General features: G+C 41.3%; 1 protein-coding gene across 6 annotated transcripts in view; it reads right to left on the reverse strand.

Annotated features, from left to right (window-relative positions):
- Positions 1-19,199, reverse strand: part of GTF2IRD1 (GTF2I repeat domain containing 1) — a 108,615-nt gene that overhangs the window by 58,402 nt on the left and 31,014 nt on the right. For 5 of the 6 annotated variants that reach the window (XM_044287948.1, XM_044287945.1, XM_044287943.1 and 2 more), the window contains exons 2-3: positions 4,622-4,703; positions 984-1,112 (exon numbers count right to left, since the gene is read on the reverse strand). In XM_044287948.1, the coding sequence (XP_044143883.1) occupies positions 984-1,109 (126 nt within the window). In that variant the 5' untranslated portion in view covers positions 1,110-1,112; positions 4,622-4,703. The remainder of the gene's footprint in view (positions 1-983; positions 1,113-4,621; positions 4,704-19,199) is intronic. The other variant, XM_044287944.1, reaches the window with a different exon arrangement.

Here is a 19,199-nt window from a genome sequence, read left to right on the forward strand (position 1 = left end):
TGAACAGCCCCATAGAAATGAATAGGTCGGTATTCAGTGCGAGTGCAATGCATTCAACTCACGCATCGCATCCACGCGGAATACTCGCCCGTGTGAAAGGGGCCTTATAGTTTTTTGCGGTCCGTTTATCACGGATCCATTGTTCAGTTTTTGAGTTCCGCTGTGTTTCCGTTTCCTTTCCGTTTTTCCGTATGCCATGTACAGTATACAGTAATTACATAGAAAAAATTGGGCTGGACATAACATTTTCAATAGATGGTTCATAAAAAACTGAACGGATACAGAAGACATATGGATGCATTTCCGTATGTGTTCCGTTTTTTTTGCGGACCCATTGACTTGAATGGAGCCACGGAACGTGATTTGCGGCCAAATATAGGACATGTTCTATATTTGGAAAAACGAAAATACGGAAACGGAATGCAGACGGAGTACATTCAGTTTTTTTTGAGGAACCATTGAAATGAATGGTTCCGTATACGGACCGTATACGGAACACAAAAAAAACTTTCGTGTGAACTAGGCCTTATTGCCAGCATCCCAATAGCATACATTCTGTTGCAAACGCTGAGCAAGTGCCCCTTTATTTTATCCTAAAAACAAAATTGTATATTATTAGTGAATGCATACCAATAACAGCATTTACATACCAGTTAACCGTTAATGCTTTGTATTGCATCAAGATACCGTGCACTATTAGTGAACATGTTGTACTGTAATAACTTCATTAATATAGCAATTTCATTCCAAGCACTGTAATACCGTTGTAAATTGTCAATAGCGGTGTGCAGTGTCCTTGCAATTTTTAGTACCGCACATACCGTGTTCCCTGACCCCATAGACTTCTGCGCAGGAGTGCCCATCAGGGCCTTTTAACTCATTAGATGCCATGGGCAATAGCGACCACAGCGTCTGGGCGGTTACATTTTCATTGTCCGTAAATTTCTAAATGATCACAATACTACTAATAATAAGGCCCTTACCATTGAATCTATGGCAGATACAAGGCTTGTAATAATTTCATCTTTTCCATTAGGAGAAGCTGAAATCCACAAATCAGGTCTGGAGTTTTTCACGGGTCCTTCATAGTGCTTTCCTGCAAGTGCCATATTCTAGAATAGAAAGATAATAGACAAAAAACTTGGAATGGGATAACCTACATACATAATCACAACAACAGCAGACAAATGATAGACATGTAAAAACAGACGTGATAGCAATACTAATGTTTTAGCATAAACAAAATATATTATAGAAGAAATAATATTCAATTAAAGTGATTCAAAACTTTTAGCTCTTTGTGTGTTCTTTGCATTGATCCTATTTTTTATATCACCAACAGAGATGCAATGACATATTTGTGTCACCCTGTATATGTCATGAAAGCAATTCACAGTTGTTAATAAAGTTATTAAGAGGCGCAAATAATATAAACAAATAACAGTATTTAAATGGAAGAAAATTGTCTTACTGGTAATAAAGGGCAAGATATTCTACTGCAATTCTTTAAATATACATAAATATAGTAGATAGCTAGGCTTAAAGGGAAAGTATCACCTATATTTTTAAGAAAACAATTTTTTTCTAATCTGTCTTTATTTCTTATGGTACACAAGGTTTTATTCAATATAGTGTACATAGTTGTAAGAATGAGCATTTTACCTGAGATACTGTTAAAATGAATTCAAAGATATACTTTACAGCAGCAGCCACATGGACCATAGGAACCTGTAGACTGTAGATATTAACTGACTTTTATAGGACAGTGTTCTAGATATGCTATGTGATATACATCATTGGACTGAGTCGGAGAGGAGGAGAGCGCTGACCTACACCAATTGGGAATGGTAGACCCTGTATTATCTTTCTCCAGCTTTATAACTGAGTGGTATCCCCTGCCCGTGTGGATAATGAGAGGACTGCTGAGAAGTGATCTCTACAGAACAGGAAGTGTCAATCTATTATGAGGCTCAGAGCTTAGGTGAAAACTGCAAGGTTTCAGGATTTCCTTTAATACAGATAATGAAAAACAAAAATATAAAAAAAATATAAAAAAATACTTGATCTAAACCGTGTCATATTATGAAAACACATCCCCTCTAATAATGTATATGACACAACTGGAGAGTTTATTGAAAGACATAAACGTTTCTAGGCCTACCACACAAAATTTTGTTTGATTCATCCACATGGGTAGTACAGGACAAATGAGTGCAACACAAAATTGTAACATTAAAAGCTCACGATGTACTAAGCCAGTCTCATGTCCACCTAAATGATGGCTGAAGAGAGATTTTCCCCAAACTATAGGCTTTACTACAGCCCCCCCCCCCCTCCCCCCCGTCTCCTACGTGATTTGATTAAGGCCTCATGCACACGGCCATTACCCGGCCATGTTCTATTTTTTTTGCGGTGCGGATGGATCATGAGGCCTCAGGCCTCATGCAAACGGCCGTTGTGTGGCTGTTCTGTGCATTTGGGACCACAATTTGTGGTGCCCAATGCAAGGGCAACGTCCATGCGGAGGCCAGGACGGATCGAGACTCATTCAACTTGAATGGGTCCGTGATCCATCCACACCGCAAAAAAAAATAGAACATGTTACATTAGGCCTTAGACCTCATGAGCTGTCCGCACCATGATCTGTCTGGACAGAAACATCATGGAAGCACTCCGTAGTGCTTCCGTGGGGTTTTGTGCCTCCGTTCCGCACCACAGCTCCGGATTGCGGACCCATTCAAGTGAATGGGTCCGCATCCATGATGCGGGAGCACACGGCCAATGCCCACATATTGCGGACCCGTTGTTTGTGGGCCGCAATAAGACCACGGCCTGGCAGCTACGGAATAAGGGCTCATGCACACGACCATTGTTTTAGTCCGCATCCGATCAACTTTTTTTCGGATCAGATGCGGACCCATTCACATCAATTGCACATCAATAGCACTCGAAAAACGTAGAACATGTCCTATTCTTGCCAGTGTATGTATTTTATGGACCCCCAACTTGCGGATCACAAAAATGAATACGGCCATGTGCATGAGCCCTAACTGATATAGCCACTCACTTCAAATTTCTACTTAACCCATTCTACCCAGGACCAGTTTTCGCCCTTCTGCCCAGTCCATCTTTTGCAAATCTGACATGTGTCAATTTATGTGATAATAGCTTTGGAACACTTATTTATCCATGCCATTCTGAGATTGTTTTCTTGTGACACATTGTACTTCATGATAGTCATAAATTTGAGTTAATATATTTCACCTTTATATGAAAAAATCCCAAATTTACCAAAAGTTTTAAAAAATACACTGCTTTTAAAACAGAAAGTGATACCTCATAAAATATTTATTACTTAACATTCCCCATATGTCTACTTTATGTTGGCATCATTCTGTAAATGTCATTTTATTTTTTAGGACGTTAGAAGGCTTAGATTAATTTTAGAAGCAATTCTTAAAATTTTTAAGAAAATTTCCAAAACACACTTTTTAAGGACCAGTTCAGGGCTGAAGTCACTTTGTGGGGCTTACATAATAGAAACCCCCCATAAATGACCCCATTGTAGAAACTACACTCCTTGAGTTACTCAAAACTGATTTTACTAACTTTGTTAACCCTTTAGGTATTCAACAAGAATTAAAGGAAAATGCAGATGAAATTTCTAAATTTCACTTTTTTGGCAGATTTTTCATTTTAATCCATTTTTTTCTTTAACACATCAAGGGTTAACAGCCAAACAAAACTCAATATTTATTACCCTGATTCTGCGGTTTACAGAAACACCCCACATGTGGTCGTAAACTGATGTAAGGGCGCAGATAAAAAGGAGCGTCATATGGTTTTTGGAAGGCAGATTTTTCTGGACTGGTTTTTAGATGCCATGTCCCGTTTGAATATTTATAGATTTCTCCTTATCGTTATATGGAATAAGAATATAGGATCCATAATATATCAACATGAAGGCATCAAATATTAGATTTTTATATTTATTGATATTTTTAAGTATCTATGTATATTTTTTGGGTTATATATGGGGGATTTATGTACCAATATAGCTCAAATGATGGTTTCCTATGAAAACGCAATGAAAACACATCGATACCGCATATGCGTTTTTTCTGACATTATGCGTTTTTTGGTGCACTATTATCTATAGAATGTATTGAATCTGCATAATGAAGATTATTGTGGAAGATATTGTCTTTATTAGAGAAAAGAGTATTGTTTGATCCAAATTGACTTTATGATAAAAATCCAGCACAGAGTTTGAGGAAAACCAGATCCATTTCCCATTTTGCATGTCTCCAATTCTCCTATAAAAGGAGAGGCATTATGGAGGGGAGGTCAACCACTGAGGAAGGGGCCACTTAGAGCCCCGAAATGCATTTGGTGCTGGACCCCCCTATTCAACACAAGGACCACCAGCTTTCGCAGCTCTGAACCCTTTTGGATAAAATTTTAATTTAATTTAAAATCAAGGGTATATCACATGTATCTGTGAAGCCGTGGATTGTAAGAGAAATTACTGGCGCCAGTAAATGAAAACTTGTAACTGTTAAAGCAAAAGACATTCTGGATAAAGTTGTATACTACTATTCCACGTTAAGTCGATACTCACGTGAAAAAGCAGCAGCGGAAGATCATACTTGGATTACCACATGGGACGCCGCGGACTGTTGATTGTATCCGCCTACGTGCATCTGTTGCGTGAGTAGACAATACAATTATAGATGGAATAAGTATTCACGATGAAAAACATAATCGACACATAGTCCTATTTGAAGATATTTCTTGATGTTGCTGCTTGACTATAAAACAGACTAACTAATATATAGAAAAATTCGGACAACCCACGACTATATGTAAGATATTTGGACATTGGATCGAATATTTAGAAATAATCTCAAATCTAATACCACTTTTTTATCTTGTTTATATTTATACGAAATTTTGGATTGTGATTTCATATGCGAAATTTTGGATATTGGATCTAAAGACAATCATTGCATTTTATTGGAACTCTGTGGTTTTAATTATATTTTGTATTGTTTTTAATGTCTGTAGGTACTATTTAGTCTGGCCAGACCTGTTATTTGAGTGTAGTGTTATTCTTATTAGTATTGCTATTTTTACCAGTACTCTAGCATTTTATATAATAAAGTACCACCTACTCCTGATATAGAGAGTGCCCAGCCCTTTCTTTGAAATATTGTTTTGCTTATAGATTGGGTGAATCTGTGGGCTGAGAGCACCCATCAGGGTTACCTCACACAGCACTGCGGTCTAATTCTGGTCATTTCGATGTCCCATTTGAAGCCCGCCTGATGCACCTTTACAGTAGAAACTCCCACAATTTGGAAACTAGGGGATAAGGTGCCAGTTTTACTGGTACTATTTTGGGGTACATATGACTTTTAATTGCTCTATAGTATATACTTTTTTAGGCAAGGTAAACAAAAAATGGCTGTTTTGGCACCGTTTTTATTTTTTACAACATTCATCTGACAGGGTAGATCATGTACTATTTTTATAGAGCAGGTTGCTATGAACACAATAATATCAAATATGTCTACTTTGTTTGTTTGTTTGTTTCAGTTTTACATAATAAAGCATTTTTGAAAAACAATTATGTTTTTGTATCTCCATTTACTGAACGCCTTATTTTTTTCCTGCCGATTGTCTTGTGCAGGGGCTTGTTTTTTGCAGGAAGAGTTTATGTTTTTATTGGTACCATTGTTGGGTACATATGATTTTTTGATCATTCAATATTACACTTTATGGGGCAAAGTGACCAAAAAAATGGGTTGTTTTGGCACAGTTTTTATATATTAATTTTTACAGCGTTCACCTGAGCGGTTAGGTCATGTGACATTTTTATAGAGCAGATCGTTACGGACGTGGCAATACATAATATGTATACTTTTTCTTATTTATTTAAGTTTTACACAATAATAGCATTTTTGAAACCCCAAAAAATGATGTTTTAGTGTCTCCATAGTCTGAGAGCCATAGCTTTTTAATTTTTTGACCAATTGTCTTAAGTGCGGGATGAGGTGACGGTTTAAATGGTACTATTTTGGGGGGCATATTCCTTTTGGATCACTTGGTGTTGCACTTTATGTGATGTTAAGTTACAAAAAATGGCTTTTTTTCTTGACACAGTTTAATTTTTTTTATGGTGTTTATCGGACGTGCTGGATAATGTGATATAGTTATAGAGCCGGTCGTAACGGACATGGTGATACCTAATATGTGTGTTTTTTCCTTTATTTTCTTCTAGTTTTTATAATAAAATCATACTTTTGAGGGTCTGATCTCCTCTGCAATACATTACAATCTGTATTGTAATACATTGCCTGTTAGTGTATGACACTGAGTCATACAATAACAGGTTGCCTAGGAGACCCAGCCTGAGGCTGGATCTCCTCGGCCCCCGTAGAAGGCAGGTCCCGATGCCGTGCAAGGCATTGGGCAGCCTGTGCACGGCATCGGGTTGCCTTCTCACCCATCGGGACTCCGCCACAGCAGGGTGGGGACCCGATGGGTTCCCTCACTCGCCGTATGCACCTTCTTTAGCGCTGACCGCGGTATAGAAGGGATTAATCCGCCGGAATCGGCTTTTACATCGATTCAGCAGGGGCCCGGATATCAGGGACTGCTGGGCCCCTGCAGTGATCAGGTGCGCAGCACTCCGGTGCCCGTCTGATCACCATGACGTAATAGTACATCAAAATGTGGCAAGTCACTTGCCGCCATGACGGACTATTACGTCATATGTTGGGAAGGAGTTAAAGAACTCCCGTCCATAACTTTATTCTCTGACCTGTTAGAAAGGTACATGATGTAGTCTGTAGTGAATGTTATCTTCTTACCAGTGGCTGTATTTGTGAGTTATACCTCCATAATGCTTCTCACCTGTGTCATGTGACCAGCAATCAGACTCTCCAACTGAGACAACAGTGTGGACAGGAAGTCACTTTCTCTATCTATTCCTATGGAAGCCTCAGTCTCACTCAGAGGAAAGAATAGAGAGTAACTGACTTTCTGTCCTGTGTCAGCTGGAGATCAGAAAGTTGGTCACTTTCTAGCAGGTCAGAGAATAAACATTTTGCTGGTAATTCTACTTCAAGCAGACAAAGAAAATGTGAGTGGTGAGTTTGGAGATGGATTTTATGATTTTCTGTTTTGTACATATTTAAAGTGAACTTATCAGTTTGTTGCTACCCTAACTAGTGGCAGCATGAAGTACCAACAGGCTCCTAATTACAGAGAGCTAAGGGTGAGTTGATTAATTGATTTTCAGCCAAAAAGCAGTTGCAAATTATGCTGCATACCATGTCTGCTCTATCATTTGTGACTTGACTCCTCTCACAACTTCTGAAAAGTGCCTATAAGGCTCCACTCAGACGTCCGTAGAATGGTTCCGCAATTATGCAGAACGGGTTCAGACCCATTCATTCTCTATGGGGCCGGAAGACATGCGGACAGCATCCGCATTTCGGGAGCGCGGCCCCGATCTTCCGGTCCGCAGCCCTGGAAAAAAATAAAGCATGTCCTATTCTTGTCCGCAATTGTGGATAACAATAGGCATTTCTATGGGGGTGCCAGCCGGGCCGGATCCACAATGCACTACGGACGTCTGAATGGAGTCTGCCGAAACCGGCAATGTGCCGGACGCCGGCACTCTCATAGAAAATGCCTTTTCTTGTCCGCAATTGCAGTTACAAGTATTTTTTTGAATGTACTCTTTTTTTTACCACTTTTACAAAACAAAACAACTTTTTATGGATTTATTTTTACTGTATCCATATTAACTTCTTTTCACAATATGAGTTCAGCACTTTTATAATACTTTGTTATACTCAGTATACTAATTCACAATAGCATGCCAGTGTAAAACTGACAGGATGTCTATTAGGGTTCATGCACACAACCATATGTATTTTGCAGTATTTTGCATTCAGTATTTTGCGGAACGGAACAGCTGGCCCCTAATAGAACAGTACTATCCTTGTCTGTAATGTGGGCAATAACAGGACATGTTCTATTTTTTTGCGGAACAGAAATACGGACATATGTAAACGGAATGCACATGGAGTTACTTCCGGACCCATTAGAATGAATGGTTCCACGTATTGTCCACCAAAAAAAAATGGAATGGACACAGAAAGAAAATACGGTCGTGCGAATGAGCCCTCAGGCTGTGCCTGTGCCCGTCCCAGGGCATTTGTTAGTCCCAAGGCAACCCACTGGCACCCCTACAACTGCATTTGCACAGGGGGTAAGAGTGTGTCTGTCTAACCACCTAGACTCAGGGTTGCCAACCAGAATTTTTTTTCTTGACAATTTATCCCAAAGTCACGGACAGCCAACATTTTACGGACAAATTGGACAACCATAATAAATTATAAAGATTATAAGTGATAAATGCCTACAGCTTAATATACTGATAAGTACTCATTACCAGAATTTACTGTGAGCTGTAAAATGACGATAATCACCACCAAAATAATCTAAATCACGGACACAATTTTTTTTTTACGGACACAGGAAAAAAGTTGCCTATTTTTACGAACTATCCAGAAATTTCTGGACGGTTGGCAACCCTGCCTAAACTGAGCACAGCATCTGGGGGATTAAATGGACGGGATCGATTTTATCCCCAATCTCATCCATTATAGTGTGAGCCTGGCTGTAAGTAAATTGTGGGCTGATTGACTCTGCCATATGGAGGCTTAACACGTGCTTAACACATAACCCCATAGTTTACGGGGTTAAAGCCAGAAAATGACTAAATTTACCTTTGCAAATATATGCATGCTCATTTTCTGGCTTTAAGACAGTCCAAGAGGCACCACTAGAGGTGTGCATCTCAAATAATTTGACGCATTTCACTCTGACCATCTTCAGTATAAGACTACAGTCGCAATAAATCTGTCCTGAGAATTACTCAGACACACTGCACAGTCCCAGAGAATACATAGTTTCAAAAAGAGGCAGATTTGGGGAGAAGTATCTTCAGGGAGGATCTTCTCTAGCTTCTGCAAATAGGCAAAGTGTCAATCAAGCCAAGCTGGGTGGGGAAAAGCCAGAGGAGCGCCACCTAGTGGAAACTTCTCCCTGTCTCTTATTAAAGCATTTCTGAATAAAGGGGGATAAACCATTGCTAGTCGCTTAGAAACTTTCATTAGGGGTCAGAAGAAGAGTACTTAAATAGCAGGGATGCATACAGTGGTCATGCATTATGGGACATGTTCCAGCATAGAAAACAGAGGTTTTATTACAAAACATCACAAACTATGATGATCCATAGCACCCACTCCAGCACAACTAGAAAAAATGCCAAGACAATTACTTGGCAATGACCTCCAAGAAAGCAAAGTGGGTTTGGATATAGCTGAAGTGTTTAGCAAGCACTGAGTGTCCACTTCCTAGCCAAGCAATGAAAACAGAGTGTACACAATCACTGTGGAAACCTGCTGAAATCAATGAGCGTCTTTCTCTGCAGCCCTGTCAAGTAAACCTCATTAACAGGGAGATCTGCATCAAAGGGGGTGGTGAAGTACGTGTTCTTGTCCATTATGGCAAGGGGAGGGGGGAAAAGACTTCAATATTAAATTAAATTGTTATGCATCTATAGGCAACCAAAAAATGTCTACTGTAGAATTAATATTATTCTTTAATCATAGTCTCTCGATGTTATGAGAAATGCGTACAAATATCTACATAATTAGGAATATTATTATTTATTTGAAAGCACCAATTATTCCTGAGCACCATATTATGTTCGAGGCCTCGGTTACAGATCCCATGAAATGTCGAGCTCCCTGATGAAACAGACTCAATTACAGTCAATTGGATCCTTCGGGGGCTATTTGTGTCTGTCGAGCAGCAGATCCGGTGCTAATGTTATTTTCAGTGTTCTGCTCCTATAATGGGGCAGCACAATGGAAATAAATGTGCAGATCTGAACAGCGCCTAAGTGGATTATTTTTCTGTTCAAGAAAATAAAACAATTCTCACAAACTAAAATAAAATATATCTGGATTAAAGGGGTTGTCCGGGTTCAGAGCTAAACCCGGACATACCCTCATTTTCACCCAGACAGCCCCCCTGAGGTTAGCATCGGAGCATCTCATGCTCTGATGCACTCCCTTGCCCTGCGCTAAATCGAGCAGGGCACGGACTCTTGTTTTCAATAACACACTGCGGGCGGAAACTTCCGTCCGGCAGTGTTTTTCGGTGAAGTCACCGGCTCTGATGGGCGGGCTTTAGCGCTGCCCTAGCCGTTTTACTGGCTAGAGCAGCGCTAAATCCCGCCCATCAGTGCCGGTGACATCACCGGTGTTCCTGGCAGCCCCATGGAGAGCCCTGGTACATCACCGGAACTCCTAAAAATGTATTTGCCCTGCGCGATTAAGTACAGGGCATAGGAGAGCATCAGAGCATGAACTGCTCCGATTCGCATGTCAGGGGGGCTGCCAGGATGAAAATGGGAATATGTCCGGGTTCAGCTCTGAACCCGGACAAGCCCTTTAATTGGATACCATTATTTTAAGTATATCAATGCAAAAAAAAAATATTCTGTTCTCCAGTGTCATTTTTCCCGCTATAGCTTCTATACTCACCCATCTGCACTCTGGTCTCTTCAGATTCTGTGAGTGGGCAGCAGCTCATTACAAGTTACCACAAGGCCCCTGCATCTCCTACTATTGCACTGCAGTGAGCTCCTTATAAGGCCTATTGCACACGACTGTACGGCTAATCCAGTGTTTTGCGGTCCGCAAAAAAATACGGATGACATCCGTGTGCATTCCGTTTTTTGCGGAACGGAAAAGCCTGCCCCTGATAGAACAGTACTATCTTTGTCCTTTATGCGGACAAGAATAGGACATGTTCTATCTTTGAACTGTACGGAAAACAGAAATACGGAAACGGAATTCAGAATTCATACGGAGTACTTTCCATTTTTTGCCGGTTTTTTTGCAGACCCATTGAAATGAATGTTTCCGTATACGGACCATAAAACGTAACGCAAAAAAAACCGGAGCGTAAACAAAAAAAAATGCATGAGGCCTAACCCTGCTATCTTAGGGCTTGTTCACACGACCATTGGTGTCCCGTTCCCGTATTGCGGACACTGTTCCGTTGTCATTCCGCATCACGGATGCGGACCCATTGATTTTAATGGGTCCGCAAATCTGGAGATGTGGAACGGTGTGGAACGGAACACTACGGAGTGTTTTCTGGGGTTCCGTTCCGTTCCTCCGCACCGCAAAAAGATAGAACATGCTCTAACTTTTTGCGGAACGGAGGGATCGCTGACCCATTCAAGTGAATGGATCTGCGACCCCCATGCGCCTGCCCCACGGAAGGTGCCCGTGCATTGCGGACCGCAATTTGAGGTCACGGGACACCAACGGTCGTGTGAACGAGCCCTTAGTTGTGGAAACTTTGTTCTCCTGTCTTCCTCCCCTGCATAGAAAATAGTCTCTCACACACAGTGCCAGCGATTTCACGAATAAGTAGCACTATAGTATGCAACACTCCACTTCAAACGCAGATGACACAGGCCAGTCCAATAAATCCATTTACATTTGTTTTTCACCAATTCATAACATATAGCACATTCTTATAAACGGCAATATTTCCTCAAAGTCCATAAAAGGTGCATAGAAGAAAAGTATTACTGCAACAGCACTGTACTCCTATGCACTTTCTGTGAAATTTCCTGAAATACCATCTTTTATAAGAATGTGCTATATTTTACGAATTGGTAAAATAAATGGATTTAGTGGAATGGACTGTATCATTTATGTTTGAAGTTTGCTGAGGATTGGGAGGATCCTTGATATGGTGGCCAGTGTGGTCCTATACTCTCTTGGATTACTTGGCCTGCATGCAGTGCTCCACCCCAATTGTCTTCTCAATGGTCCAGACAGAGATATAAGTATATATTTCTATGAATTTAACAGTATGGACCAATGAATGAATGGAAGATATTTGGGATGCTTCACCATGAGATCACTATGTCAGCACCAAGAGCAGGAAGACAGCAGGAAAGTTACTGAGCATGTCGGTCCACAGCTGAATCCGGGAGAAGGTAGACCAGAATTTCAGCTACAAGAGAAAGAGCAATGGGCACTACTACAGAGCAAAATGTAATGTACATAAAAAAAAACGTTGTGGGACATTTATTACCTGATATACGCGACAATAGTGGCGTATTAATGTTGCAGTTTTTGTCGCACTTCCCTTTTGTGGAAAAATCTACAACCTTTTCCTGCGCACGCCACTTTTCAGAAGAGGTGAGAAAAGTGGTAGTTGTGTGTGTGTGGGGAGAGTGGGTGGTCCTGCAAACCCAGGTCTTTTATAATTTTCCACACCGGTTTTTGGCTTGAAAAATGGCTTCCTCCGGCAGCGCAGAGGGACTCAAGGCGTGGAAAACTCTGGTCTTAATAAATGCCCCCTTAAAGTTTGTATTGCATGTATATTGCAACAATAGTGCATTTGAAATGTCCTACTCACTGCATAGTAATACTTTGTGGGATAACCCCCTTATCTCCAGGAGAATTCCTTTAAATGATTGTACCAAATGTCAGCATCCTATTTATTATGCAAATATATTTTAATAATACAAATGGTTTATTGTAGTTTGTTGTAGAAGCATAACGTGGGCACATTTGGCCATCCATTTATATCTAATCTTATTCATTTGTGGATTTGTATTTTTCTGGTTAAGCCACAAAGTTCCATAAAGTATGTATTTTTATTTCCAAAATAAGTAAGAAAGCGAATGATTTACATGGTTGAAAGAAATCAGAACATTATTTAATGATTCATTACAGAAAAACAAAAACCCTTGAATATAAGTAGTCTGGCCACCAGTATGTGGTAAATCTATGTGATTATTCTATGCCATGCTAATAGATATTTGCATCTGTGGGGTTCTCACACAACTGTCAGCAGAGCTCAGTGTGCCGAGACACTGAACGAAAATTGGGTGGCTTGCAGAAAACGAGGAAATTGTGATGGAAGACAATATAGTAGGAGCTTGTTTATTTTCCAGGTTGCAAGTCTCCATTCTTTACCGATTCCACTCAGTATTTAAGGGAGAATAAGCTTGCTATAACCCTAAGTTCACACCTGAGCGTTTTACAGCGCGTTCAAACGCGCTGTAAAACGCTCAACACGTGAAAACCAATGCTTCCCTATGGCCCTGGTTCACACTTGAGCGTTTTACAGTGCGTTTGAACGTGCTGTAAAACGCCCAACGCATAAACAAGTTCTTGAGCTTTTTTTGGGGCGTTTGTCGCGCGTTTTGGCCATAGACTCATAGGACAACACTGCAGTCAATCACACAAACGCGTGTTTACTATTGCACAAAACGCGCGTCTCAGAAACGCTCATGTGTGAACCCAGGGTTATTGATTTAGGGCTTTTACCGAGATCATTTATCTCCTAGAAAATCTCTATTACCCTGGGTTCACACCTGAGCGTTTCTGAGATGCGCGTTTTACGCGTGTATTTGTTGCGCGTTTTTATGCGCGTTTTTGCAATAGTAAACGCGCGTTTGTGTGATTGACTGCAGTGTTGTCCAATGAGTCTATGGCCAAAACGCGCGACAAACGCTCAAAAAAAAGCTCAAGAACTTGTTTATGCGTTGGGCGTTTTACACGTGTTGAGCGTTTTACAGCGCGTTTGAACGCGCTGTAAAACGCTCAGGTGTGAACTTAGGGTAAGGGCTCGTTCACACGACCGTTGTTGTCCCCATGCGGAATGACAACGGAATGGCGCCCGTGTATTGCGGATCCGCAAATGCGGTCTGCAATACAGGAACGGGACACCAGCGGTCGTGTGAATGAGCCCTTAGGCAGTGTTCACATCTGAGTTGTGAACTCCAGCAGTCTGACTGTATCCGTCATAGCCAGATACCATCACGCACCGCCGAATCTCCCTTCACTATAATGGGATCCAGCTACTTTTTGGCATATATGCCAGCTTTCACCCGGACAAAAAAAATGCTGAATGTAGTATTTTTTCTCCGACTGAAAGCCGACATACAGTGGCGGAAATAATTATTTGACCCCTCACTGATTTTGTAAGTTTGTCCAATGACAAAGAAATGAAAAGTCTCAGAACAGTATCATTTCAATGGTAGGTTTATTGTAACAGTGGCAGATAGCACATCAAAAGGAAAATCGAAAAAATAACTTTAAATAAAAGATAGCAACTGATTTGCATTTCATTGAGTGAAATAAGTATTTGAACCCCTACCAACCATTAAGAGTTCTGGCTCCCACAGAGTGGTTAGACACTTCTACTCAATTAGTCACCCTCATTAAGGACACCTGTCTTAACTAGTCACCTGTATAAAAGACACCTGTCCACAGAATCAATCAATCAAGCAGACTCCAAACTCTCCAACATGGGAAAGACCAAAGAGCTGTCCAAGGATGTCAGAGACAAAATTGTAGACCTGCACAAGGCTGGAATGGGCTACAAAACCATTAGCAAGAAGCTGGGAGAGAAGGTGACAACTGTTGGTGCGATTGTTCGAAAATGGAAGGAGCACAAAATGACCATCAATCGACCTCGCTCTGGGGCTCCACGCAAGATCTCACCTCGTGGGGTGTCAATGGTTCTGAGAAAGGTGAAAAAGCATCCTAGAACTACACGGGAGGAGTTAGTTAATGACCTCAAATTAGCAGGGACCACAGTCACCAAGAAAACCATTGGAAACACATTACACCGCAATGGATTAAAATCCTGCAGGGCTCGCAAGGTCCCCCTGCTCAGGAAGGCACATGTGCAGGCCCGTCTGAAGTTTGCCAATGAACACCTGAATGATTCAGAGAGTGACTGGGAGAAGGTGCTGTGGTCTGATGAGACCAAAATAGAGCTCTTTGGCATTAACTCAACTCGCTGTGTTTGGAGGAAGAAAAATGCTGCCTATGACCCCCAAAACACCGTCCCCACCGTCAAGCATGGGGGTGGAAACATTTTGCTTTGGGGGTGTTTTTCTGCTAAGGGCACAGGACAACTTATTCGCATAAACGGGAAAATGGACGGAGCCATGTATCGTGAAATCCTGAGCGACAACCTCCTTCCCTCTGCCAGGAAACTGAAAATGGGTCGTGGATGGGTGTTCCAGCACGACAATGACCCAAAACATACAGCAAAGGCAACAAAGGAGTGGCTCAAGAAGAAGCACATTAAGGTCATGGAGTGGCCTAGTCAGTCTCCGGACCTTAATCCAATCGAAAACCTATGGAGGGAGCTCAAGCTCAGAGTTGCACAGAGACAGCCTCGAAACCTTAGGGATTTAGAGATGATCTGCAAAGAGGAGTGGACCAACATTCCTCCTAAAATGTGCGCAAACTTGGTCATCAATTACAAGAAACGTTTGACCTCTGTGCTTGCAAACAAGGGTTTTTCCACCAAGTATTAAGTCTTTTTTTGTTAGAGGGTTCAAATACTTATTTCACTCAATGAAATGCAAATCAGTTGCTATCTTTTATTTAAAGTTATTTTTTCGATTTTCCTTTTGATGTGCTATCTGCCACTGTTACAATAAACCTACCATTGAAATGATACTGTTCTGAGACTTTTCATTTCTTTGTCATTGGACAAACTTACAAAATCAGTGAGGGGTCAAATAATTATTTCCTCCACTGTATATGCCAGATACAGTGACCGGAACAGACTGCTGAAGTTCACAACGCAGATGTGAACCTGGCCATACTGACTGCTGCTATACCACAAAACATATGGTCTGAAGACCACTCTGTTTAGTGGAATCTAAGGAACCCCAGGTTTTCATCCTTTAACCCCTATACAGGAATCTCATGGTTGAGCCTGTAAAGTAGTTGCTGACTGGTGGAGCATAAAATACCAAACAAAGCCAAGGGTCAGTACTGTATGACACCAGGAAAAATGTCACAGCCAAGTCAAAATCCAAGATCGTAGATGGGTCAGAGCACGGTCAAACCAGGAGAATACAAGAACTAACAGAATGGCAGACAAACAGGCAGTTCCACAATCCAGGGTCAAAGCAGTGCAAAGAAGCAAAAGAGATGAGTAATCCAGAAGACTGGTCAAATACAGTACAATCCGAGTCCAGTTCACAAAAATAGCCCTGACAGCCATGTGTTCTGTGCATGAACCACCCGACAATCCCACCAGTGTCACCAAGAGGAGTGAAGCAGTAGTGGCTGTCCAAGTCAGATGCTTCTGGAGCACATCTAGGTAAGCATATTACATAATCAAGATCTAGCAGCAAGCAGCTGACAATTACTGAAATAGTACCTATAACTCTCCTGACGCGTCTATTTTAGCAAATACTTGTATTAGCCATAATATAACAATTCTGGAGCATCTTTTCTTATTATGCTCCTCTATTATTTCTCCTAGAAAAATATGAATACATTGAAAATTAGGTGTTACCATTGTCCTCAAAGGGGTACATCCATATAAAATGATCATTGATTGGGTAATGTCACGCTGTCTAAGAAATCCCCCCCCCCCCCCCCCTTACTGCAAGCAACTCCCTTAGGGGTATTACATAACCCCTGTTAAGGGGCCACACATTGAGTTTGGGGTTGAAATATGGATGTGACTGAACCCCATCATAATTATTGATGCCTTGCTCAGGATAGATCAATAAATATCAGAATGGCGTCACCCTGGCCATCAACTGTTTAAAGAGGCTTTAGTTACTTGTGCAAGCGCTGCCTCCTCCTCAACGCTCACCTACGCGCCGTCTAGATTGTAGCAGCATTGCACTCAAGTGAATGGTACGCTTTATGCCAATCTGATATTGAGGACCTATCTTGAGGACAGGTCATCAATATTATGACCCTGCACAACCCCTTTAAAGAAACAGTACTAGAAAATGTCCCTAAAACTGATTCTATGGAAAACCGGTATAAAAAAACGGCATGTAAAAAACATTACCTGCTACAGACAGGACATGCTGCAGTTTTAGAGAGAACGAAACAAGCGCTAAAAAAAATATGTCATTACTAAACCCTAAGGGCTCATGCACACAAACATTTTTTGCGTTCCGTATATGACCGTATTTTTATTCTGTATACGGAACCATACATTTCAGTGGGTCTGCAAAAGATGCGGACAGCACTCTGTGAGCTGTCCGCATTTGTTGCTCCGTTCCGTGGACCCTCAAAAATAATGAGTCCTGTCCTAGTCGTGTCCGTTTTGCGGACAAGAATAGGCATTTCTATAATGGGCCTCCTGTTCCGTTCCACAAATTGCGAAAGGCACACGGGCGGCATCTATTTTTTGCGGATCTGCAATTTGCGGACCGCAAAAAAAGGCACGTTCGTGTGAACGAGCCCTAAATGTGAATAAGATTATAATCGGGATGCTGCATTTTTCCACTGCAAAAAAAATTGCCAGAATGCGATCATTTACCTCAGTCCTTCACAAGAGCTCAATACAAAGAATGTTTACTGGGAGGAACGCCATTTATGCCATATTCAATTAGGAGAACGTCATTTCAGAATTGTCTCAGTTATCTGTCACCTCAGCAGTGAAGGAGAGGAATTTATGAGGCGATAAAAGCAGATCTAGTGAGGTAACTCTTTCATTTCAGCTTATTAGCAGACTGCAGTATGGCTCTGGTTAGCTGTTATATGCGTGACTGGGTTAAAAAAAAAAAAACTTGCAATCCTAATTCCTGGGCCCCTGGTGCCTATGGCAACCATCTTTGGTCTCCTTGGAAACTAATCTCGTGGTATTTGAACAATGTTAAAAAGGGACGTTTAATCTTGCAAACGTACTCTTTCCTGGGATCTGATTTAGAAAGCGGCAAAAAGAAACAAAAGAAAAAAGGGGAGAGAGATTAAATAAATGACGGTTTCTATATGCACATGGTGCTAGGATGAAATCTTCTATTGTGTACGTTCATCTGGAACACACACACTGTTCTCTTCATGTTATGGTGGATTACAAGGGCACCACTAAGGCCAGAGCTAAAATACTATGTACAGGACAAGTCACCAACTAGATTTTTTTTACTGCAGTTAGTTTTTAGGGATCTCAGTACTTTAATTACATGCTTCTGATTCCAAAACAGCTGCGGCCCTCCAGCTGTTGTAAAACTACAACTCCCACAATGCCCTGCTGTAGGCTGATACCTATAGACTGTTCAGGCATGCTGGAAGTTGTAGTTTTGCAACAGCTGGAGGGCCGCAGTTTGAGGATGCCTGGTTTAAACCCTCTACTGGGCTTCTAGGTTTTTGAATAGAATACCAGAACTATAGTGAGGACTGACAGAGAAAGGGGCAAGGAAAGCAATCTAATTCAATGTAGATTTAACGTATATAATGTATATAACTCTCCAGTATTTGTGGAAAGCTGATTGACAACCAATATTGTCATTGTACCAGCTGCCACCCCACTACATGTTAGAAATGATAAAGACTAAAGGACCCTTTACAGTAGGCGAGCATCAGCCAGATTCCTAGGAAAGGTCGTTAGCGATGATCTGCCAGTGTAATGGGGTCCTGCCAATTACCCGATGACCAAGCACATGCTTGTTTCTGCAGTCACCTAAATCGTCATTTGGCAGCAGCAGAACGTGCCATCTAAGCATCTGGCAAACAATGATTCTGTATGGGGATGAGCAATAGCATTAGTGATCGGTCCTTCCCATACTGTGGGGGAAATCGCTGCATGTAAATACAGTGGTCTCGTTCACTGACAAGCAGGAGATTGATAGGAAGGAACCAATTGCCTGATAAATTGTGCAGTGTAATGGTTCATGCACTTGGCCGTAGCCAGTTTTGCAGTCCACGAATTGCGGATCTGCAAAGCACGGTTACTGGCTGAGAGCCTGTCACCATTTTTTGCCACTCCTTCACAAATGCCTTATCCTTAGGACATGTTCATTCTCTTTCGCGGGGCCACGGAATGGACATACGGATGTGGACTGCACATGGTGTGTTGTAAAAAATGCGGATAGGATGTGGACAAAAACCATGGTCGCGTGCATGAACCCTAGTTTCAACAATTAATGGCCATTGTTTAATTAAGAAAATGATGTAATTATCTCATATTCTTCTAGGGGTTCTGGTGTTTAAAGATCTCTGCTGGTGGTCACTGAATAGTAAAATGCCCCCAGGCTCACAATCTGCTAAATGTACTGTGGCTAAGAACAAGCCATGCATCTGTGT

The sequence above is a fragment of the Bufo gargarizans genome, chromosome 3 (assembly GCF_014858855.1).
Source record: "Bufo gargarizans isolate SCDJY-AF-19 chromosome 3, ASM1485885v1, whole genome shotgun sequence".
NCBI lineage: Eukaryota > Metazoa > Chordata > Amphibia > Anura > Bufonidae > Bufo > Bufo gargarizans.